We start from the raw sequence: 27,222 nt of genomic DNA, 5'->3' as shown, positions 1-27,222 counted from the left end.
GACTTTTATAAATGATTTATAAATACTTTCTTAAAACTTTTTAAATGTGACTATGCCGTTTTTTCCCGTGTACTCTTTAAATATATAAAAATTTAATACCAAAAATCAATGTTAAAAATGTGAAAACAACACTAATAAAGATGTATTTTATTATCGCTATTTTGTTTTTCAAGTTATTATATTTTATTTCTAGGTTTATTCTTACTAAATACCACACAATATATAGCAAATTTAATAAAATTTGTTTTTTGTTTAAGAGCAATACCTACAAATCAATGAAAATCCAAGTGAAATTAAAAAACCAGGTCAATTGCCAAATAATAAAATAAAACGCTCCAAATCCTTTAATTATTTAGTTATCATAGATGAAAATCAAATTAATCAACTCAATGTTTCCAAATTATGAAAACCCTCATAAAATATTTAGTAATTCAAGTATTGGAAATATTTTGGTTGGGTCGTATAAACGATACAATTTGCAACAAGAGTTTTAAAACTTAAAAACATATTTGGACATCTTTACGAATATTTTTTTCAAAAGTCAAAATCAATTCTGAATAAAATAAAATAATAGACTTAAAAGCTTTGTTTTGGTTGAAGATTAGAAATCCAAGAAATATGAAATAGGCAAAAAAGAAATAAAATAATAATAATAAAGAAAATTTTGATAAATCTTATGGCACCAAGCAAACCGTAAGTTATGTTTACAAATAGATTTTTAAATCTGTTTAAGTTTTTTCAAGAAAAAAAAAATACTATGAAATATGAAACACAGTTGATATCGCGTTTGGCAGTCAAAAGCTGACGTTGAGCGATAATAAATTGACGATCAACAACTGAGTTATTTCATTACATAAAACAAGTAAAAGAAAGAAAATCTCTTTTTTTTTAATTTCCTTTTTCAAAGAAATAAAATATGCACAGAAAAAATTGATTAAAGAAATATATTAAAGAAATATTTTAAAATGTGAGTTTTAACATGAGCTGAAGTTTTTTTTAATACAAATTAACACCAAGGGGTTCAAAAAGTTTCGAAAAGAATGAAATATGCACCGATACATGTGTTTAACAATGTTGTTGCTGTTTCAACCTTCTCTTAAATCTAAAATTTGTCAATATATGTTGACTCAACCCTCAACAAATAAATTGCCGTTGTTTACATTTTAACTTCTAATTTTTAATACTATTTTACTTCTTTTTTATCACTATGCTATACAAAATTTAATTTTATTTAAAGATACGTGTCGCCAGCTTTTTCATCAAAAAAATGTCTACTTTCATCTTAAGGTTCAATGCAGATAACAAATCGTATTTGCAGATTAACTATTATTTGACAGATCTTTAACTGTGTGCTACCGTGTAGCTCTAAGCTAAAAGGTTTCCACGATGTGCCGAGCTAAGAGACTTTCATTTTGTGCTCCGCTAGGAAGCTTCTACCTAAAGAAAAGAATAAATAAATGTGTGGAATCAGAGAATGATTCCACACATTTATTACAAATTGGAACTAATCTTTTTAAACTTATTTAAAAAATGTCTACAAATATTGGCAGCACATTTCTCAAAGAGAATCAGTCAATGTGTTTGTAAAAACATTCATTCTTTGCTGTTGTAGTTAAATTGCCACCGCTGGGAAAGTTTATAACATTGGTAAAGAAGGAGGCGTGAACTTCCTTTCAAATGTTCTTCCTTAATAAGACCTTAAGGGCTTCTTAGGGGACCTAAAATAAATAAATAAAAATAATAATAATAATGATAAAAGAAAACATTATGTTTAAAGACTGATTTAACTCTATACTTGCTAATAACCCAATTAGAGTTTAATGTAGATCTAGTGCATTTAAAGCCTTTTTATCTTTATGTGTAATGAAAAGTTGATAGGGATAACTCTTTTGTTTTTCCATGTATTCAATGTGTTTTAGTTACAACAGGTTGTATTTTTTTGAATATTATTATTTGATAAAAAATAATTTAATCGTTCTTTGCATTTCTGCCAGTTATGCAAATCTCCAGGTAGGTACTTTACTTTCAGTTTGTTAACATTTATACTAGCTTGCACCCACGTAAGCATATGCCATTGGAAAGCGTCTGTATAAAAAATGGCCCTATTTAAAAAACGGCCTTCAAAAAATAATAACAGTTTATTAACAAATGTTTTTTATTACTTTTTATATATATATATATTAATAATAGCTTACCAACAATTGCTTTTTAAAAAAAAAGAATTACGAAAAAAAAGGAAAAGAATGCAACATCGTTTTCACAAATATAAATAATATAGTATTCAAATTAGAAGTTTAAAGTTTTTTGTGTTTAAAACTTCAAAACTGGAAACATAAAGTTAATAAATCATTACTTACCATTGGAGGCGGTAGCTCCACATTTTCCCATTAAAATCACCTTTGAGTTGTTAAAAGTGTTCAGTTGTACTGCCACCTTTAACCAAAAGTTTTTGTAACCTGTATTAGTTGTTTTGCGCAATTTTTGATTTTTTTTTGATCAGAGTGAAGTTTTATTTAATAAATATTAGTAAAAACTTCGATTGTAAATAAGAAAAATAAGAAATAAAAATAAGTAAATAAAAATAGTAAACAAAACATCTTTTAGTTATCTTTGACAATAGAGTTAATGCTTCGAATGGAGTTATTGTTTACTATGATTTGTAAATATACTTTTCTCCTTAATAATAAGCTTTTTTCCCTGAGAACATCCGATCGTTTTATTTTTGTTTGTATTACCTGTTCTCCTTGACAGAATTTATTTCATAAGTGTTTAATATTTTTCTGCGATCGCTTATTGCTCAGTGAAGATCAAGTAACGCAGATTTCCTGCACCACATATAACAAAGTAAACATTTTTATGCGAGCCAGAAAAAATAATTTCATTAATTTAAAATTTAAAAAAATAATTTCATTTGTCAGGTTCAAGGCCTTAGCATTGTGGTGGTGGGAAGATCTATCAGGATGTAATCATATAAACTTGTAATGTTATGTAAATAGCAATGTAAATAGGAGTGACGGATCCAGGATTTTTTGGTGTTTAAGATTCCAGGCATAGAGCAAACTCCAAACATTTGTAACATTTGTTTGTTTAAACCCCTCTCAGTTTCAGGGGTAACAAATTTTATATGGTCATAATTTTTGAACGCCGAGAAATAATACTACGAAACTTAAAATTTATTGATAAATATAAGTCTAGTTGAGAATAGTACAAGGATCATTATTTGATGTATAAACATACAAATGTTTGGAGTTTGCTCCTTGTCTGGAACTTAGCTATCTCAAACACCAAAAAATTCTGGATCTGTCACTGACTAATAGTTTAGCTAACAGTTTATGTGTCATTACACTTGAATTATTAAAACTTTAAAAAACTAAAAAAATTAGATTGATTGTATTTAATTCAATTTAATTACTTTCAGAGCTGTCAATAAATCCGTGTGTTCAATGGCATCTAGAAATATTCACTAAGAATGAGCACCTAAGAATTAAATTTTTTTCACCCTACTACATTGTAGTAGGGGTGAAAAAGATTTAATTCGTAGTTTTTTTATTTAGAGACTTTTTGCAAGTGATTTGTACAAAAATCTCAAACAAGTCTCAATAAATTACTTCAGATATCTAATAATTTGTCTAAATTAGGACAATGTGTCGAAATATTTTTCTATAATTGAAATAATTGTTTACATTAAACTGATTTTCAACTATGATAATCTGAAACAAGCTTTAAAGAATGTTTTGCTCGCAAGAAAATAAATTATGAGTGCAATTGGATGCTCGAGTAAACATTATTTTAAGTAATCTTTCATAAATAATAAAAGAAAATAAAAAACAAAATGTTTTGCTTCAAAATAAGTCTGTTAAGAGCAAGACAAATAAGGAGATGTATTAAAGACAGGGTCGTCCCGAATAGGTTTCTCATAGGGAGGGGGTGTCATATATGCTGTTTGCCAACTAAAGACACAAAAGTAAAAAAAATGGTCTCACTATTTGACATTTGCCAACCTTAGTTCAAAACTTGCCAACAAAAATGCTAAATGTACTAATGTGCAATGCATATATAACTGCTTTTGGAGAGGGAAGAGGGTGGTACACCCACTGCACTCCCCTTTCGGGACAGTCCTAATTAAGGAAATGTATTAAAAAGATATATAAGGAGCGAATAAAGGAGATGTATCTATTGTGTCAATAACGACATAAAATGGATTCAATAGTTTGGGTTTGAACATAAATGTTTATCCAACAAAAATTTAGCTGCAAAACAAATTTATATTTTAAACAAAAAGGTAAGGCTATCAGTAAAGGTGTAAAACTATCCTTCAAAGAATGAAATAAGAGTATAATAGTTAAGGTAGATTAGGGTAATATGAGCACCTTAAGCGAAAATTGGAATATTTCATAAATAATTATGCTGGATCCAATATTTTTTTGAATAATCAATTTTTAGGGATCCCTACTCATGATTCACTGAGATATTTGGGCATCCAAAATTTTTTCTTAAAAACACAGAGGTTTTAAAAAAGTAGCAAAAGTGCTCATATTACCCACACCTCTTGGTAATATGAGCACTTTAAATTCGCTCAAAAAAATAACATTAATTAAATTAAAAAATACCAACCTGACAATTAGAACTAATTTTCGGAATATAATGGTTCGTTATTAATCTTTTCGTTAAAAAATCAAATTTTAGGCCATTTTTTATTGAAACAATACTACTTTGTTTTCCGCTAGAAAAAAAAAATTAGTTCGTTATTTTATCAATTTTATTAACTCAAACCTTTGAACAATAAAAAATTCAAATTTTTTGAATTTAAAATTACAGAGAAATATTTAGATTGTTAAAATATTAAAATTTAGTTTTTATTCAAAAATCAATTAAAATCACTACAATATTAGGACTTTAAACTACGTAATTATAATGAAAAACACTGGGTAATTTAAGCATCCTCATTTACACAAAAATGACATCTTTAAATAATGTCAAGACTAAATAGGTCTATGCATTGTTTTTTAAACAAAAATGGAAAGGATTTCTTGCTAACATATTTTTCTTTATGAAAAAATAAATTTCATTATTTTAGCACCAAAATTTCGCGCCATAGATTTATTCATGCGTGATGATATTATTTTAACAACGCAAAAAATTTAATAGTGTTTCAATTAGATGATACCCGCTAATTACTGCATATAAATTTACCCTAATTGTACCGATTTCTGTTATCACCACAAAAAGTTAATTCAAAGAATACAAAGTAACTTTAACTTCACTGCTTCCATCTAAGAAATCTTACCAAGGTGCTCATATTACCCTAATATACCCTACTCATGTGCAACTTCGTTTCTAGTTTATGATAATCAAAGTAGTTGTATAAATTTGCAGAATGCTGTCAAAGATTTAGTCCTGGTATTCGTCGGCTTTACAACAAATGTTCAAAATCTTTATGTTTTAACTAATTTAATGAACCCAATTATACATTTTTTAATGTTGGGAAGAATAAAATAAGAAATTGACAGAAGCAATACAATAAAAAAAACAGTAGAATGAGATAGAGATATTTTTTGTTGACAAAAATTTCGTTGACAAAGAAGTATTCCTTTTTCTTTCTTTTCAACTTATTTAACTCTGTCAGAGTTGTTTTATGTGTGCTATAAAAGATACCTGTTATTAGAGGCAATACAAAATTACAACAGAAGTTGTTTCTGTTAAAATGTACAAAAAATGAAATAACCTATAAAGCAAATAAGAACCAAAACTCGTTTGAACTTGAAGATAAGTCATGGTCTTCCAATCTGTTCCATATTACGAATAATGAAGTAGAATGAGATAGAGATATTTTTTGTTGACAAAAATTTCGTTGACAAAGAAGTATTCTTTTTTCTTTCTTTTCAACTTATTTAACTCTGTCAGAGTTGTTTTATGTGTGCTATAAAAGATACCTGTTATTAGAGGCAATACAAAATTACAACAGAAGTTGTTTCTGTTAAAATGTACAAAAAATGAAATAACCTATAAAGCAAATAAGAACCAAAACTCGTTTGAACTTGAAGATAAGTCATGGTCTTCCAATCTGTTCCATATTACGAATAATGAAGTAGAATGAGATAGAGATATTTTTTGGATTGTTGAAAGATATTTAAAGATTCGCAATACAAAAGAACAATATATTCATGTCATGAACAGGTAAAACTTATTGGATAGATTATACGGTGTTTAAAAAATAATAACTTATGAGTGATAAAAACATTTTTGAATGAGATGTTATTTTTTATACTTTTTTTGAATGAGATATTGTTTTTTATACTGACCTATCTATAGTAAATCTATCTATAGTAAATGAGAAGTGTTCTTTTAGGAAAATTAATTTTTGTAATTCTGTTGCATGTGTGGGTATTGAAAAGGGAATTTTAAAGATTAGTAATCAATATTTTGACCTTCAACATCAGATTTTCAACCAAGAAATCAGAAAAACTATTTGATTTTAGTTATTTTTTCTTTTTATATCAGATCACTTTTCAATTTTTACTTTTTATTGACTTAATAGACAAGAGCAATCAGTAGTTGTAAAAGAAACATTTTTTTTCATAAAAATGCATATTTTTTTTTATTCAAGTATTTAAAGATACAATCAACAACAGTATCTTTAGCGACAGTAAAATGAAATGTTGTACACCAAGAATATAATCATGGACACACAAAAGTTTCTTATTATACGTAAAGTAAGAAATAATCAAAATATATTTACTGTTCATGGTTTTAATTGCTAGTAAAACTTTTTTTTTTTTTAAACAAAATTAACAATAGCTCTACTCAAACATCTACAGAAAAAGAAAATAAAAAAGAAATTTTGTTGCCTTCATAAAAAGTTTATAATTAAATATTTTCAATAAAAATTCCAGGAAAAAAAGAAAAAAACAAAATATTTTTTAACGTAATATATAATTTAATAGGCCAAAAAATGTTTAAAAAAATGGTAATTGTTTTCATTATGATCGTTTTATTTAATCAATGAAGCGCAGCAAAGTTGCAATAATTGGTTCATATAGTTACTTTCAAACCATTTTCAAAACAGTCTTTGGAGAGTTTTTTTTCAGCAAAAAATCATAATTTAATCTTTGAAAAGTTAATTTTAAAGGACATTAAAAAAAGCTGATTCTCACAGTGTTTAAACGGAAAGCATAAAATTCATTAGCTAAGTATTGATTAAATACATTTTCACGTAATTAAATACATTTTCAAATTTAAAAGTTAAAATACTTACTGTTCTTATATAATATGCACTTTTAATTTAGTTATCAATTGCGCTGAAAACTATACCCTATTTATTTTAATTATCAAAAAAAAAAATAGCGCTTTAAAAATTTCTTGCAATTACCAAAAAACATTTAATTAACAAAGACTTTTCAATTTCATATTATTTTCCAGGAAAAAATATCTATAGATTATTTTTATTTTGCTTGTTAAAGTGAAATTTTTTGAAGCCTTTATGAATAAAAACAACTTTTTGGCCTCTTAGCGTATCAGCGCAATAATAGTGCGCAAACCGAGTATAAACCTTGGCGTAAATCTATATCAAAAAAAAAAAAAAAATTAGTTAACCTTAAGTTAGTTAAAAATTAAGTTAAACTAAAAGTTGATTAATATTTGTTTTATTTAATTAATGAAGCGCAGCAAAGTGGTAGATTTCAATGACTTTTGAGTAAGATTAAAATAAAATCTTAATACTGAATACGTGTTAAATATGAAGCGTTAAAAGTTATTTTTATATGTAAAGCTCTGTTATAAATCTTTTACTGCAAAAGCATTTTTTCAGTTTGTATTTTTTTTTTTTTAATAGTAAAAATTCCTTATCAGATATGCGTGAATCCTAAAACAATTCTCAACAAGTTTTAGTTAAACAAGTCATATATTTATGTCAGTTTTTTTTGGAAAAATTTAGCTTATCACAATTAATAAAAACTTTTACTTGAATTGCACGCAAAATAGCCAGAGGTTAACAAGACAGATTAAAAATGTCGGCATAGTAATCAATTATAATATCTATATCTATATATATCTATATATCTATATATATCTATATATCTATATATATATATATATATATATATCTATATATCTATATATATCTATATATCTATATATATATATATATAAATATATATATATATATAAATATATATATATACATATATATATATATATATATATATATATATATATATATATATATATATATATATATATATACATATATATATACATATATATATACATATATATATACATATATATATATATATATATATATATATATATATATATATATATATATATATACATATATATATATATATATATATATATATATATATATATATATATATATATATATATATATATATATATATATATATATATATATATATATATATATATATATATATATATATATATAGGGTTGCCATTCTCCTCTTTTTTGCGTAGGAAGCGCGGCGCTAAACTAATTAAAATTGAAGTTTTCACAGCGTTCTCCTACGGAAAAAGGAAGAGAATGGCAACCCTATATATATATTTATATATATATATATATATATATATATATATATATATATATATATATATATATATATATAAATATATATATGTATATATATATATATATATATATATATATATATATATATATACATATATTATCAATTACGATTAATAACATTAAATTTAATAAGACAACAATAAAATTAAAAATTAATTAATCAAGTAGTAAGATTTTTGATGAGATAAGTCATTGTTTTTTACGTTGAAGCCACGTTTTATTTAATAACTAACAATTTAAAAATGTGAGGATGCTCGTAAAATATGTTTTTGACATCATTGAGTATCCGTTACGCTTTATCGTTAATCTTTCATTAAAATGTTTTTCCTGATAAATTAAAATTACCAAGAGTGGTACCAGTAGTAAAAAATGTTTTACGTTTTGTTTTTCGAGCGTAACATATGGTAATAATCAGTGCGGGTTTCAATAAGGTCATTCAACAGAACATGCATTGATAAAATTGGTTAATGAGGTTCTGAATGGTTTTGAGAGAAAAAAATAAAATACACTACTAAAATTTTATTGATCTTTTTTTAAATATATTGTTATTAGTATTCTTCGAACATTGAAATGACGCAAGCTACGCTTTTTTTTAATAACATACCAAGCAAATGGATTAGCACAAAAGGGTTTATTATTTTATGAGTTCTATTTCCCATTCTTGTACTAAAGGTTTCATAAGAGTTTCTTTACTTAGTAAATATAATAACTCACCCGAACACCGCACACCCGCACACGCAAAAACTAAATAAAATGGGGTAATTTAATGCGTTTTATTGTAAAATGTATTAACAGCGAATTTCATGAGCCTTAAGTCTACAACCATTAAATCTGATGCAAAATAACTGCTTTTATATCGTTTCATCACAAAGCATATTTTTAAAAACTATTTTTGCCAAGCTATGTTATTGTTACATTAAAATGATTGGTTGAGATTACACGATTGAAGTAATTAACGAATCTACGGAAGTTTTAAGTAGAATCTACGATTCAGGTTTTTTGTGGAAAGTACGTTTGTAAAAACGCCATACAGTTCGCCACTCAGTCAAAAATATGGATTTTTAAAAAAAAAAAAAATAAAGATTAGACAAAAAAATGTGAAAGTAAAAAAGCAACTAAAAAAGGTACTCATCAATTTTTATTTAGAACTTTGTATTAATTTTAATACATTGATATAAGAAGATAAAATATTTCCAAGGAATCAATTTATTACGGAGGGCATAAAATTTTGAACTTTTGATTTGATGTCATCCATAAGCTTGCGCACAGAGCAACAATCAAAATTATTTGATGCTTTTTTAATTGACATTTTCAAATCTTTAACGTTTCTGCAGAATTTTTTTCTTGTGTTTTGTTTAATAATTACCCAGCACTTTTCAATAAATCTTAATTCTGGGCAGTTTGGACTTACTGTTTTAAGCACAACTTTCACGGAATTTTGTTTAAACCATTTCATTGCCAGTTTACCATAATGACTTGATAATAAATCAGAGCAAACACATATCATTTATCATGTGATTTAGTGAAAAGTAAAAGTCGTTTTAGTAAACAGTTTTTAACACGTATTTATAAGTATTACTTATAAATTAACTTAGAAATATAGGGTACTTAGTTTTTGCCACACTTGCAAATAGTTTGCTAAATCAAGGCTTTTTTTAGCAAACTTATTATGTTTTGTGTATTTAAATTTCTTATCTGCTTTTCTTTAGCTTTATAATAGGTAGCAATTCGGCAAATAATTTGGCATTATAAAAAACAACACCAGGAATTTCCTGATGATCGTACCTCATATAAGTTTTATGTGCGGCCGTGGCGCAGTGGTTAGAGCGCTTGCTTTATAAGCAGGAGATCCAGGTTCGAAACGAACTCTAGACAAATTTTAGCGTCACGGTAAGGAAGGAGGCGTGAACTTCCTGGTTAAATGCACTTACGCGGTGTTCTGTGACAAGACCGTAAGGACTTCTTGGGGTACCTAAAAAAAAAATTGAAAATAAAAAAAATAATATAAATTTCATCCTCTTCAATAACGCAGAAACTTTTAGAATTATAGTTGTGATACAACTTTCTGCTGCGGGTTCTTGTATTATTATTTTTTCTTCTGGATTTCAGAACGGTTAGACACTTTTTGTGATTAAAAAGAATGAAGATCATGTTTATTTCGAGCTTTTACAACAAAACAATGAGAAAACCCGTATCTTTTTGACCGTTTCTTTAGAGAGAGGCTTGCGTTATTTATAAAACTATTAACCAGTTTTCTAAACAAATTTTTACCTTAAAAAACCTTTTTGATTTTTTTTTGGGGGAAACGTCGAATAACACGACTAACGGTGTAGGCAGTGACGGATCCAGGGGTTGGGAGGGGGAAGGTATACATCCCCTCCCCACAACAACCTCAAAGTTCTAAAGCTCCAAGTCGGTTGCGTCTTCCACATTGCTAAATTTTTTTTTACTGACAATGGTGGTATGTTTTCTTATCATTCGTCTGCAGTAAATATTACGTGTGTTTTGATTCACTGACATCTATTTATCTTATACTTGTTTCTAATATGTTAAGATTGATGAATATATTTCCTTTTTTATCCTTCTACTTAAAGTATTTGGCAATAAGTAAACTAACTGTTATGACATGAAGAACACAGACATGTGTGCCCACATTTGATGTACACTAGGAATACGCATAATTTATTGAAATGGCTGTTTATGGAACGTCAATAGTTCACAGACAACTTTTTCAATTTTATCAAATTTATTTTAATTTATCATTAATATACTGATTAATGCTAATGAGAATGTTGAAAAAAAAAAGAAGCAAACATGCTTTCTCGGTCTTCTGTTTTAAGAATTAAAAAGCAGATAGACTCTTTTTACTCTGCCATTTTTCCATATTGATTTAACCACTGCGTATGAGAATCAAGAAGAATCAAGGAGAAACCTATATATTGATTTAACCATTACGTATGAGAATCAAGAAGAATCAAGGAGAAACCTATATATTGATTTAACCACTACGAATGAGAATCAAAAAGAATCAAGGAGAAACCTATATATTGATTTAACCACTACGTATGAGAATTAAGAAGAATCAAGGAGAAACCTATATAGAGTTTAAGTAACTTTTGCTTTCACTAATATCAGAACATTTTTTACTTTGACGTAAAAAATGTTCTGATATTAGTGAAATGTTCATACCATGCTTAAGTTTGTTTGTCCACAATGCAATATAATAACAATAATAAGGACTATAAGTTGTAAATCAATGCTATATATACAAAAAATGGTTCTTGTTCCTTAGAATAACTTTTTTAGTAAAATAGTACTGACAGTTAACACCTCACAGAGGGTAAAGCAACCTTGGAACAAAATTAAATAACATTGTTTTCTAGGGTATATTAACCATGGAAATGGAATGAGTCGACAACGTTGTCCCTTTTCATTTCCAGAACGACGATAAATTTTTTAATATTGCGACGTTGACAAAAAACGACGTATTTTACTGTTGTCCGACGTTGTTAGAAAAAGTTGATTTTTTTTATAAATAAAAAAATGAGGAGGGTAATTTCTTTAGTTTGGTCATAAGCATTACAACACAGCTTCCGCTGCAGCAGTTTAAAAGACAAAAGCATTATTAGGACAAAAAAAAGACGAAAGCATTATTAGAACAGTTTAAAAGGCAAAAGCATCTAAGGTTCAAGTACCCAAAGCTATACAGCATTTGAATGAAGATTTTATATCTTATTTTCCATTTTTTAGGTAAATTTTTATCACTATAACTGAATTGTCTATATATATATATATATATATATATATATATATATATATATATATATATATATATATATATATATATATATATATATATATATATATATATATATGTATATATATATATATATATATATATATATATATATATATATATATATATATATATATATATATATATATATATATATATATATATATATATATATATATATACGAACAAATACAAGCAAAACGAGTGCAACCAAATAATGCTAATTTAGTTTCTTTATATAAAGTGCTGCATTTTTTCAATTTAGAGAAATAACTATGTAACTGTTTAGAGACAAAGTTCTTCAAGTTTTATTCATCACAAAGTTCATTATTTGTACACGAAAATTAATAAATTAATCAAAAGTATTAAAAAAAATTGATTTCCTTCTGGACAAAACAAGGGCAACTCAACAAAATGTTGACCAAGCTGTATTTCGCTATCAATATTTTGTGGCGAATCCTTTGTTGTCGATCACAGCCTTGCATCTTCGAGGCATAGATTCGATTAGGTGATCAATGAAACTTTGTTGAATCGCTGCCCAGGCCTTTTGGATTTGTTCAAACAGTTGATCCTTATTATGAACACTTTCACGATTAATTCTTCGGTTGACGATCTCCCACAGGTTCTCGATAGGATTGAGATCCGGAGATTGAGGCAGCCAATCCATCACCGATAGGTGGTTGTCTTGAAACCACTGCTTGACTACTTTTGCAGTGTGTTTCGGATCGTTGTCTTGCTGAAAAACCCATTTTATTGGCATATTCCATTCAGCCTGAGGTAACATAACATCTTTCAGGATATTTTTATACATGAAACGGTCCATTATTCTATCGTATCGATGTAATGGACCTAGACCGTTAGCAGAAAAACACCCCCAGACCATTACATTGCCTCCACCATGGCTCACGGTCTTATGGCAGTAACGTAAATCGAGGCGTTTTCCGGCCGGTCGACGTATACGGCAAATGCCATCGCTCCCGATGATGTTGAAATTCGATTCATCACTAAACAGGACAGTTCACCATTTCTGCACATTCCAGTCAATATGAGATGTAGCAAACAGGAGTCTTTTTTTCTGGATTTATAGTGAAATCAGCGGTTTCTTAGCAGGGCGTCGAGAAAACAATCCGGCTTCAACAGCACGTCGTCTGATTATTCGGTCCAATACAGGCAGCTCTAATTGCTTTTGTATCTCGACTGATGATATCCAGGGATCCTTCTTGACGGATCGGACGATCATAGAATCCTCTCTAGAAGTGGTGGAACGCGGTCTTCCACCTTTGTTATCTGCTGTCAACTTCCCCGTAGAACGATATTTGGAACATAGTCTTGATACGGTCCATTTTTCAACGCGATATTTATTACAAATACTTTTTTGTGACATTCCACTTACGTAATCGCCAATAATTTTCTTTCTTAGTTCCAATCCAAGACTGTCGGGAGCCATTTTTGCACTTGAAGTCATAAAAATAATAAAAATAAATAATCACGCTCTCAAGGCTTACCGTGTCACATTTACCTTGTGATGAGACAATAATGCTCTGTGGAACACAACGTCTTGGTTGGATGTGGACTGTATTGATGTAATGAAACACTTGTTGTATTTCACTTCTGGTATTGATGTTCTTCGACAAAACACTTTGATAAAACTCACTTCGATAAACTGTCTTGATAATACTGACTGATTGACTTCCACATACTGACTGAATTATATGTCGATTTACATGTCTCTTATATAGTAAAATGAACCTGTGTGAACCTGTTCTGGAAGATTCTAGATGCTTCTTTTCGATGTTTCTGGAAGCTTCTGTATGCGTCTGGATGCTTCTGAATGTTTCTGGATATTTCTGGATGCTACTGGATGCTTCCAGATGCTTCTTCTGGAAACTTCTGGAAGCTTCTGCATGCTTCTGGAAACTTCTGGATACCTCCTTTAATTATTAAATAACTTCCGGGACGTTGACACGGACCATACTTAAGCAAATGAAACAAACCAAAAAAGTTGCACTTGTTTTGTCCGCTGCCAAATGGCACTTGTTAACGAAATTCTGCCTGTGTGCTGTCACCTGTCAGCTGATTGCTCATGTCATGGCATGCTATGACTCCAGACTCCTGAACTGTTTGCTGTGGTAGTATAGTTCGTTTCGTTTTAAAGACATGTAAAATTAGGAACACTTTTTAGCATTGTTCGGTGTTGGTTGCAAATGTTTTGTCCAATATTGTATATATATATATATATATATATATATATATATATATATATATATATATATATATATATATATATATATATATATAATATATATATATAAGCCAATCTGTTATTGATGCGATAAATCCTTTCAAAAACATTTAAAAGATTTGTCAAGCTTATAATAGCATTTGTTATTATAAAGGAATGTGATTAAAAGTTACAACGCTATTAACACTCAGAAACTCAATTCAAAAGAACAACAAAGTAATGTTCATACAAATAAGATGCATTTAAATTAATTAAATTATTTACAACGTTTATAAAAAAAGAAAACTAACATATTGTTTATAATACGCAAAATATACCGACTCAAGAGTTAGCCGATCAAAATCGAAAGAATAGAGTTGATGCATGTAAGGAAAATTTAGCCCAATTCCGTAACGGCCAATGAGAGACTGTGATTTTATTAAAAAAAAATGAATCATGGTTTAATTTGAGATAAGTCGATCACAAGTTAGCTAATGCTAGTTAGGTTAGTGAAAGTCGAAAGTTTTATTTATGGAAGTTCGGGGCTTGGTGACAAATTGTGTCTTCTTTTTGCCCCGGTCATTTGTATTTATATTGAAATATTACTTCAATATAAATACAGATGGCAAAACATATAACTATAATAATAGTTCAATAACTGTAGTCAGACGCAACAGATTTAAACCGAAAAGCATGTTTTACTTTTTCAAATAATTGATGTCTTTCATTTGGGTTATGTTGAAAAGGGTAGCACCATTACTAATCAATATTATATGAGAAATTGTATGAAACTTATAATACTCAAAATAATTAAAAAAAGATCCTTAACAAGCACTCAAAATTTTAAACTTTTCCATAAAAGCAGAATGTATGAAAACAATCGGTCGTTTCCATACCATTGCTCGATCACGTGTTGCCATCACAGAGACGTCACAGAGTCTCTTAATCAAGAATTTATAAAAACAATCTTAATCAACTCATTGATTTGTCAAAAACTTTTCACACTGTTAACCATAAAACCATAAAATACCTTAAACATAAAAAATTAGAATTCTACGGAGTAATTAACAATAACTTGGTATAAGGATTACCTGTCAAACAGAAAACAATACATAATATGCAAAGTAAATGAAACAAAAAAACGCATTATAACCTGTGGTGTTTCACCGGTATAAATCTCAGGACCATATATATATATATGTTCATATGGCATATCAACATAATATAATGTTAATTTGACATATATGTTCTTTCTTTGGATGCTAAAAATAAATCATAAATGATTTATATTTAGCATTTAAAATATTAAATCTTAATTTGTTTGTTGAAGACACTATTCTTTTTTACTCAAACAATAACCCAGGAAAAAAAGTTCTACAGAGTTTCTATAAACTTTTGGAACATATAGCCTATAGAAATTCTATAGAATTCAATAGAATTTCTATAGAGTCTCGGTTAATTTCTATAGAAACTCCAATAGAACTTTTTTTTCTACTTTTTATTTTATAGAAAAAAAAGTTTTATAGCAATTTCTTTAGAACTTAATAGACATTCTATAGAAATTTTATAGCATTTCTATATAATTTATATAGACCATATGTTTCAAAAGTTTATAGAAATTCTATAGAACTTTTTTTCCTGGGAAAGATCTTTTTAAAGTGTTTAAAGAAGGATTAATAAAAATTAATGAGTATTATTAATGATTACAAAACCAATAGATATTCACTAAATATAGAAATAACTAATCTATGTTGTTCCATAAATTTAGTAAACATGATCACACATCTTTAAAATTACAAATAAAACAGTTGTTAAAGAGAAATCAATCGTTTATTTCCTTGGAGTTATATTAAATTAGAATATATCATGGATGTTTCATTTTAAATATATTGAAAATAAAGTCTATAAAAATATTTCTATGATATTTAGAAATAAACCAGATCTTAATGCTGAATGTTTAAAATGTGTATAATTTTTATTTATTCATAGTTATCTTTCCTATTGCACTATTGCATGGGGAAGTATCAAATATGTTAAGCTACAAAAAATCTATAATAAATAAAAATATGCAAGTAGGATTATATTGGGCGTTTACCAGCTCATGGTGAATCTCTTTTAAGAGAACGTAATGTCTTTAATAAACTTAATATACATCAAATTTTGATGTTATGAATTAAATAGAACATGGTTGATTTCCTAATGTATTTGTTTCTTACTTTAGAGACATTCCTCATGAACACCCGACAAAGTTTTTCACATAACCACTGGAAAAAAAAAATTTTCTCTGATCTGAATGCACACTAGTTTATTTTGTGCCAATTGGCATTAAAATTTACTGTGCAAAAGATAATTAAAATAAATTAATGTTTAGAGGTTGTTCAATGGCCTTTTAGTTTTACAATAATAGCATTACATCTTAAATAATTTCCTAATTTTATCCCATGTTCAATTTAGATAAAATATTAAACAAATTTGATGCACCATTGTCTTTTATGAGCTAACTTCTTTGGTCATGTGACAAGCAGCCATCTTGTTATCTGATGTTTTTGATTGAAAAACATTTTCATTAATTGTAATTTTTCGCTGAACAACTGAAATATTTAAAGATTTTGAGGTTCTTATTTATTTTAATCCTTTAAAATAATAACTATAGCTGTTATGCCAATATCTTGTTTTTTAGTGCTAAATATTATTTGGTGACTTAACTTACTTTAGTGTTTGTAGTTTTGTAATACTTATGATTTCATCACATTCATATTGAAATATTGATCACATATTTTAAATTATGTTTGCAAATTAATATTTAATTTCTCAAGTTGAGTTTAATTTGGTATCATTTAATTTTAGCTTGTTGCTGAAAATGAGTGAAAAGATAAATTCTTCAAATTTTCCTTTGACACGTAATCGAACTGCAATATGGTTGATTAGTCAACCTGAGAAGAATCTACCAAATAACATCCTTCCAACGATGGTTGATGTGTTAAGGACGTTTTTCCACTATCACAAAGCATTGAAACAAACAGTTCCAGCCAGTGCAAAAACAACATCTAATGGTTTAGCTCACATCTGGAAAAAAGCCAGAATTCCAATGACTTACCAGCCTTATATTGTATCAAAAGTGAAAGCATGTGTTGATGAATATAATTTAATTAAAAAGATTAAAGGAAAAGCTAGTTAGTCACAGATTGCCAGAGAGAAAGATTTTAGTATCAAATTAGATTTACTGTTTGACACTTCAGACAAGGATGCAAACAAGCTAATTAAAATTGATGAAGATAAAATATTTCTAGAAGACCAAAAGAATGCTCGTATGATGAAGATGGCTGGAGAAGATGTAAAATTATCTCAACAAGAAAAGCGAACAGCAGAGCGTCAACAAGCAGAAACAAAAAGAAAGCAGATTGAGGAAGAGAGGAGACAAAAAGCAAATTCTGTCCTTACCCCTAGCTGTAGCCACTTTAGATTTGACTGTGATAGTGATAGCAAAGCACCAGAAGTCAGTGACATTCCTGATGACAATGATGATTATGAGATAGAAATTCCGTTTCATCACAAAAAACTAGTAACCCAATCAACTGACTGTGAACAAAGTCCTAAAAATAAAAAGCCACATATTCTCAATGAAACTTTGTCTTCTCCAGAAATTATCATCCACACTTGATCGAATCAATTTATCTGACCAAAAATTCACTATATTGGCTGCTGCAATTGCTAGAGCAAGTGGAGAGGACCTCTAAAGTACACTATAATCAAGATCAACAGTCCGCCGCAAACGCATCATGCACCGTTCATTAACTGAAAATCATATTCGGCAGAAATTTATGTCAAGTGAAAAACAACATATGGTCTTCCACTGGGATGGTAAGATAATGAGAGACAGTACCAACTATGAAAATCCAAAGTCTAATGTTGATAGAGTTGTTATTGATGTGACTGGTCGTAATCTGGAGAAAATACTGGGTATTGTAAAGATATCATCTGGCACTGGACTGGCACAAGCAAAAGCAACCTTCTAGTTACTGACCATATGGAATGTTGCAAACTATATTGTCGGTATGTGTTTTGACACTACAGCGTCAAACACGGGTTCCAAAAATAGTGCGTGCATCTTGCTAGAGAAGTTGATGGAGAAAAATCTTCTCTACTTTGTTTGCCGTCACCATATGCGTGAAGTAATTATTGAGGAAATATACTCAGTTTTGCTTGGACTCAGCAGTGGGCCCAACATAGATCTATTTAAACGATTTCAGAAGTGTTGGTCAAGCATAAATCAAGCCAATTATGCTCCATTAGATGACGCCCATCTTGCTGAACCACAGCTTCAGCAACTTAGATCAGAGGCTGGCTGCTTTCTGCAGCCTTTCTTATTAGATGACTCTTCGTACTTACCAAGAGAAGACTGCAAAGAGAAGAGCTGTGCCTTTTAATTTTGGGTTTTCCGTTATCAGACTATGCCACCAAGAAGTATCGCTTTCGCATGCCGGGAGCTTATCACATGGCTAGATGGATGGCTAAAGTCATCTATTGTATAAAGATATACCTCTTAAGAAATGAATTCAAGCTAACTATGAAAGAACAGAACAACTTGTGCGAATTTTGTATCGTTGCTGCTCATATCTATGTACCAGCATGGATTGCCTGTCCAATTGGAAGTGTTGCTCCAGCAAATGACCTTATGCTCTTCACAAGAATTAAACAATATTCTGAGATCAACAAGGTCATTTCAAATGCTGCTATGAAGAAGCTTCAAAATCACACTTGGTACCTTGGGTCAGAAATGATTCCACTTTCATTATATTCTGACAGGGTTTGTGACACAGAAATAAAGTTGATTGCTGAAGCTATGATTCAAAGTGGAGCTGATTGGAGTGTCAGGGGTATAAAGCGTCTAGCAGCAGAATTAAACAAGTTGGAAAAGAAGCAACTTCATGAGCTTGTTACATCATCATCAACTGCTGCTTTGCAGTCACTTGGTCTCGATGTAACCATTTTATCTGGAACCGATCCAAAGATCTGGGAGGAAATTGCTGAATTTCGTTATACTAAAGCATTTGTTAAATCTGTGAAATTTATCAATGACACTGCTGAGCGTTCTGTTGCTCTTATGAGCACATTTAATCAATCCATCACAAAAACTGAATCTGAAATGCAGAAACTAATTTAAGTTGTTGAGGACAACAGAAAGCGCATTCCAGATTGCCGAAAAAGCATTTTAATGACATATGCCACTGTTGCTACAGATTAAACTTTTGATCTTGTAAATAGTGCAACATTTGAATGTTATTTGCATTATTTAAAGAATTTTTTGAAAATGATTAATTGTATATCATAGCTATAACTCAAGTTTTTTAAATATTGTTGTTGCGGCGAATGCTTTTAACACAGTAAATTTTTATTTTCCTTGAGCAACCTCTAAATATTATCCAAAACACCTAAGATTTTGCACAGAAGTTTTTTTCAATCTAAGAAACAATATTTAAAACTGTGCAACATTTAATTCAAAAATATTTTTTTTTTAGCACCCCTAATTTATATGTATATATATATATATATAAATATATATATATATATTTATTTATTTATATATATAGTTATATATATATATATATATATATATATAACTATATATATATATATATATATATATTCATATATATATATTACAACTTTCTTTTGCGTTTTATTGAACTTTGATATTTTGCAAGATTTTGTAACTTTAAAACCAAATATCTCAGGTTAGAAAAATTCAATTTCCTTTAAATTTTCACAGTATCTTCAGTATACATATAAAATTCTTTTGAACTGAAATCTTATAATAATTAAATGTATTTATTGCATGTTATTTGTTTTTTATTCTCAACTTGGTATTTTTTTAAATGCATACATAATAAATGATGCATTCTTTTTATTCTATTAAGATTCAATATGTCATTTTTGTTTAAATGAACCTACAAAACCTACAAAAATTCATTGTGATTCGTTTACTATATTTTGTGATATTGTGTTTTGAAATTACTTTATTTTTCGGCTTATTTTTTTAATAAAAGTATGGGTAGACAACTTTACAAAAAAAAATTATTAAATGATTTTAAACTTAAAAATTTAAATTTTTTTAGAAGTTCTTGGGAAATAATATTAGTTTTTAAAAGAATTAGGTTTTTTCTAGTCCTACCACTTTCTAATTTCTAATTTTTTAATAATTAATTATTTTTATAAAATATAAGTTTGTAGATAATAGGAAAAAAAAAATCAATATCATTTTTGTCCCATGAGACTAGAGTATTTTAACGAAGCTTATTGTGATATTTTAATTAAAAACGGCAGCCCTTTGAATTTTGACAGCCAGAACAATTTTTATTTTAAAGATATTAAAAGATATTTTTAGTCTTCTATAGTTTCTAAACAAACAATGCAAGAACTTTTTAAAACTCACAGAACTTTTAACATGGGGGGCATTTTGAACTTTTAGCTCGGGTCACCTCTATCTTAAACTTCACATCCAATATTTCATTTGGGTAAATTAAGCACGCCTAGTTATTAATTTGATTGACTATATTCCCTCAATTTTAGAGGTTTGGCAACTTTTCATGGTCATAAATTGTTAGACACTTGAATACTATTTAATGAAATTTTAAACCAGTGAATATATATAAATTTAGTTTAGAATAGTAATAGTTTAAAAATCTATAATTATTACCCTCACAAATGGGGTTAGAGGTGGGGGTTAAGGTTTAAGGGGATTGTTTTTGTTTCCCAGGTTTAATTCACAGCAATTTTATGCAAAGCATTCTCGTTTGGTAAAAACATAAACATACCTAAGTTTGAAATTAGCTTTATGTCTGAAAGTTATCAATCAAATATTTTATGTAATTGTAACACTTGAGTATTTTGATGAATATAACACGGTTTACAAGTTTTAATTATTAATTTTTGTTAATATGTTGTTAATTACTCGCTTGTCCCACTTTACCCCTTACCTGTCCCACTTTATCTTAATAGCACTTTTCCTCTAAAATCAAATATATATATATATATATATATATATATATATATATATATATATATATATATATATATATATATATATTTATATATACTTTATTATAACCTGCGGTTAATCTTAGCGGATGAAATCAGTGTTCGAAATGATGCTTTATTTGTTAAAACTTGTTTGATGTAGTACATAATTATATAAAAATTTATTTTTTTATGTCCAACTTCTCCTTGTTTATATTGGTTATTATTCTGAATTTATGAAAGATAGTTATTATTTTTTTATTATTATTACCTATAGAATTGTACAACGACAAACAAATGTGAAAAAAAAAAAATAAATAAATAACTTATTACGCATAAATTTTATATCAAAATTATCAAATAAATATAAAAACATTATTAAACATTTAATTCAAGTTCATATTTTTAGAAATTCTCGGATCGGTAAAAATAAATCGGATCTGTTAAATGTCTAATCGGCTTCACTATCTGATATTTTTTACGTCACTCAAACCCATAAGTTTTTTGCAATAAAATAATAAATTAAGATCAAACAAGCAAATTACATAGATAATAATGAAAAGACAATAATAAATGCAAAGATAATCCTTTAACGTTATTTGAAGAATATTGTAAAAGCATTCCAATTAAGTTAAATAAATCGATCGACGTTTCATTTAAACAAAAGGTTTTTAAACAAATATGAGATGTTTTCGTTGAGGTTTTATAATTGTTTTCAAAAGCTTAAATTATAACTTAGAAATTATATTTTACCCATATAGTTAGCTACTGTTTATTATTTGGAAAAAAAAATAATACTTAGATAATTACACATTTAAAACATCAAAAAAATTTAAAATAGCTTTATTTATAAAAAGCCTTTTTGAATTCTTTTTTCAAGTTTATCTTTAAAGATTAAAGTAATTCGAATGCTCATTCATTACTAAATGGTTTCATTCCAACAAATACCGACTTTTTAAAGCCGAATGAAAAAAAACAACATTCCGAATTTTATTAGCTAATTGCGGTCGCTTAATGTGGGCGACTCTGGTATTTGTTTGTTAAAGGCACACGCTAGAAACTTTGTTATTACTTTATTTAATACGTCAATTGCTTATACGTTACCTTTTTGCGCGTTTTGTTTAACACTTAAACTGGAACTCAAACGTAGATACGCTAAAATTTTAAAGTTGTACATTAAATTACGTAATGGTAGTACAATTTTTTTTAAATGCTAATTCAATAGTAAACAATGTTTTTTAAAAAATGCAAATGATAAGTTAAGATTTAAAACTACATCGCTAATAAAGTTGCTAATCAAGTCAAAATCAAATCTACATGAAATTTTTGGTCTAAGTTTCAGTCAGCAGTTTTTTGGCCATAATTCTAAAATTAGCGCGCCATATGCGTCAGAGTGTATTACAGGCCAATATAGTTTGCCTCACTTTCTGGGACAGTCTGGATGTTACCCTATTGTGTTTATAAGGAAAAGCTAACAAAAAAAAAAAAGAGAAAGAAAGGTACAAGGACCAAAAGGACCACTATTTTTTGAAAATTTTGCAAAACTAATTCTTGATGCGATTTATTATTACTAGCCAAGGGTTGCCTAAAGTATTAGGAGTTCTGGTTGCATCATCTTGTCTCTATGTTAAACAGTTTTACCAACTTAAAATGTTTTGGAATTAATGCAAATGTGTAATTGGGTTCTAAGCACAAAGCTATGGGTACAAAGTATCCATTTCCTCATAATTTTTTATGCTCTCAGTAGTAAACTCATAATTTATGATCCCTTTTTCGTTTAAAGATACCTTAGACGTCATTCGAATTATAAAAACACATCTTTTTTGTATATGTTATTCTGACTAAGCAGTTAGCAACTTGCAATCTTTCTGATAAAGTTGTGACCTAATAAAAATAGGAGTGCATCGTCTTTAATTTTGCATTCAAAATGATATTTGAATTAAAAAAAGGCGTGTTCTTTTTTAAAGTATTTTTTTCTGTTCAATATCATAAATATTATCACCTCCCAACATCGTTAAATCACTCCTTTTTTAATTTTAATCTCAGTAAAAGATATCTTGATATATTGCTTTTGGATTTCTTATATTTGGTTTAAACATTTGTGACGTAGTTTAAGCTATAATTTACGCACACAATCATAAAGAAGAAAAAAGTAGTAATGTTTTGTTTTATTTCCTCTATTTTCTTCCAGAAAAATTATTTGAAAAAATTAATAACTTGAAGTTGGGTTTCATGTCCCCTTTCTTTCATAAGTATGTGTAAATAGCGGACTTAATTTATTCATTGTTGCTAACCATCGCTAATAGTTAACCTGTATAGTATATATAGTAAATAGTTAAATTGAATTTTTTTTTTTTAAAGTTAATGTTAAGTTAGCATTTTTAAGAGGCCAGAAAAGCGATATATATATATATATATATATATATATATATATATATATATATATATATATATATATATATATATATATGTATATATATATATATATATATATATATATATATATATATATATATATATATATATATATATATATATATATATATATATATATATATATATATATATATATATATATATATATATATGTATATATATATAAAACAAAACGGTTCAAAATAGTTTGTTTTTAATTATAAATTTGCTTTGTTATAAATTGTATTCTGAAAACATAAGTTTTACAAGAAATAATACTCAACCATATGGTTACTATATAAAGATTTTTTAATTCAAGCAAACACAAAAAATCAAAAAATAAGATTGTTCCCAAAAGATATATTCATTGTTTCGTATCATTCCTTACTATTTATTTCTCTTTACATGACCTCTTTAAGTTGTCATGGGAACAATAGCACAACTTTATTAGTAACCATAGAAGTTGGTGATTTTACAATTTTGAAAATGATTAACAATTTTTATATTGTTGAATCATAAAAATTCAATAATGCCTTAAACGACATTTTTTTTTTTGATTTGCTGTCACCAAAAATCGAAACTGACAATAAATGAGAAATTTAATAGCCTCTTCACTCGAAAGTAAATTTGTCGTAGGTCACTAGGCACGTATTTTTATGGACATTTTAGTACATTTAAAAAAAAATCTAGTTCAGGTTACTCTGAAAATTTATAAAATTAAAAAAATGGCTTAAATTAGAAATTACGATTCTAAGTTGTTTTAAATAAGTTATCAAAATTAATTTAACACAGATTGCCGATAATAGCTTCATTCAATAAACCAACAATGCACTTTTTTTACTTGATGCACAGATTGGTTTTTTTAATAAAATAACAATAAAAAAGCTTAAAAATATAAAGAACAAAAAAAGTTGACGCAAGGCTTCAAACAGCAAATAAGACTGTCGGAACAAAAAGTTCCTATTTTTACGATGTGTTGCCAAAATATCCCTATAGGTTGTAAAATTAAAAAGTTTTTAAGTTACATTTAATGCCCCAACAGCTAACTAGATTCCCACTTTACTATTCAAGTTGTTAGAACATGCACGCAGCATTTATAAATGCAGCAAAATCGCGTTAATTTTAACATCAAATACTTGTTTTCTTTTAAACTTCCTTCTTTTTTCAAAATATTTTCCTTGGTCCATTGATATAACAAAATTTTGCTATTGTAAACTGTAAACATGCATATCTTTTTACTTGTAAAATGAAGAGTTCATTTTTAGCATAATTTACATAAAAATCATAAATAAAATTTGGCATAAGTAAAAGGTTGGCATAATTGCAAAACTAAAATTATTATTCCTGGCTACTAAAATTATTTTGGTTGACTAATTATATACAAATGACTCCATCATTATTTGTTTTTTTTCTTTTTTAGTCATGCTATTTAATTCTATTGTTTACATACGTCTTCACCAAACTTTACCGCCAAAGACTTGCAACCTTTAAAGAGGCTTAAATCTGTGTTTCTTCAAGTGATTATAGAATAAGTCGGCATTATTTCCCAAGAAGATAACTTTACCGGCAGTATACGTCGAATGCTGCATTTTATTGTAAACATTTTCACCAAAAAAAAAAATTTGTTTCTATATCTTTTATACATTTTTCATTGTGTTAAGTTCATAGTTGACCATTAAAACTGTCAAATCAAAAATTTATATTGTTACCATAGTTACCACTCACCAAAAATTTTACTTTATTATTTTGCTTAATTTTTGTTTGTTGAGAAATAAAAGCTTTCTTGTCAATTTACAAAGAATCAATAGAAATAGTTTAACCGTGTTAGCACATTATATTTACGAAAAATCGTAAGTGCTGAAAAGATAAAATTTTGAAACATCTTATAAAATGCAATGTCTTGAAGAGAACTTGTAAAAGTCCCACCGTAATTTAAAAATCCTTAAGTTGATTGAAAGTACGTTCAATTTAACTTAGATTTGCGAGTAAATATTGAAGCATCATTGACAAATTTAGATTCATTCATTCAGGTTGTATTTATTGGTATTCACAGTTTAGTTCTAAGCCTCATTTTTTTTTGGAAAAACATTTTTTATTTTATTTGATGAAATATGAATTAGTTGACTTGATCGCATAAATTTTGCGTAAAAAGTGTCTGCGTTAAAGTATGTGGTGTACCCAGATAATGAACATTAAAAGACTTTTAGCAGTTTTAAAACGCTTTTAGCAAAAGACAACAAAATCGTCTCAGTTTTTATTGAAAAATGAAAAATACAATTAACTAAACAATTAATAAAACTAACATTTATAAAAAAACCTTTAAAGACATTCAATAACTTCAATTTATAATATGATATGATATATATATATATATGTATATATATATATATATATATATATATATATATATATATATATATATATATATATATATATATATATATATATATATATATATATATATATATATATATATATATATACGCACACAATTATCTTCCTTCTGAATTAATATTTTCCTTCATTCGTTATTTTAAAAGTATTTTCATATATTCATTTTTTCTAAGCAAAGCTCTGCGATGGAGTGTGAGATTATCACAGTTTTTTTAAATGTAACTGGATTTGCACACGTCAGAAACGGATGAACATGAAAAACATGCAAAAACACGATTTCTAATTGGTGAGTTCAAAAACAGGCAATTTGATTGGCTTTTAAAAGTAATGTTTATAAATCCTTTTTGATAAATTTACAAGAGATTATGGTTTCTATTATTTGCTCAATAATGGTTTATTGTAAGTCTTTTGTGTGTTTCCTTGTATTTCTTGAATGAAAAGAATTCGCTTCACTAAAATCTTGAGCTAAAATCCATAATAACAAAAGTTTGGAGTTTTTATTTGGTGTACCGTTAAAGCCAGTAAATACTATTCTTTAAGCTTAAAATTAAAGAGAAAAGAAACATTATAAGTTTTTTTTTTGTTGGGATTATTTGAACATTAGTTATTATGAACAAAGCATAGGTGGTGACGTTTAATGAGTTTGCGGTAACGCTGGTGGTAGTGACCCATTTTTTTTTAAATCCTAATGCAGGAAGAATCTCAAGGGAGTTTAGAATGCTAAGCGAAGGGTTAGTACACTAAAATAAATTCAAACTATGATTATTTAATTTCGAGAGTTAACGTATG

The 27,222-nt window shown here is 27.6% G+C and overlaps 1 protein-coding gene across 4 annotated transcripts in view; it reads left to right on the top strand.

Moving 5' to 3' along the window:
- The first annotated feature begins 405 nt into the window (after positions 1-405).
- LOC100203223 (uncharacterized) overlaps positions 406-27,222 on the top strand; it is a 39,208-nt gene continuing 12,391 nt past the window's right edge. The window contains exon 1 of one of the 4 annotated variants that reach the window (XM_065817741.1): positions 406-693. In XM_065817741.1, coding sequence (XP_065673813.1) covers positions 677-693 — 17 coding nt within the window. In that variant the 5' untranslated portion in view covers positions 406-676. Of the gene's footprint in view, positions 694-26,663; positions 27,165-27,222 lie in introns of those variants that run through there. The other 3 variants (XM_065817739.1, XM_065817743.1, XM_065817740.1) reach the window with 3 other exon arrangements.

Source organism: Hydra vulgaris, chromosome 14 (genome assembly GCF_038396675.1).
Source record: "Hydra vulgaris chromosome 14, alternate assembly HydraT2T_AEP".
Classification (NCBI taxonomy): Eukaryota; Metazoa; Cnidaria; class Hydrozoa; order Anthoathecata; family Hydridae; genus Hydra; species Hydra vulgaris.
The sequence above is the reverse complement of the archived record's forward strand: the minus strand, read 5'-3'. Positions and strand labels throughout refer to the sequence as shown.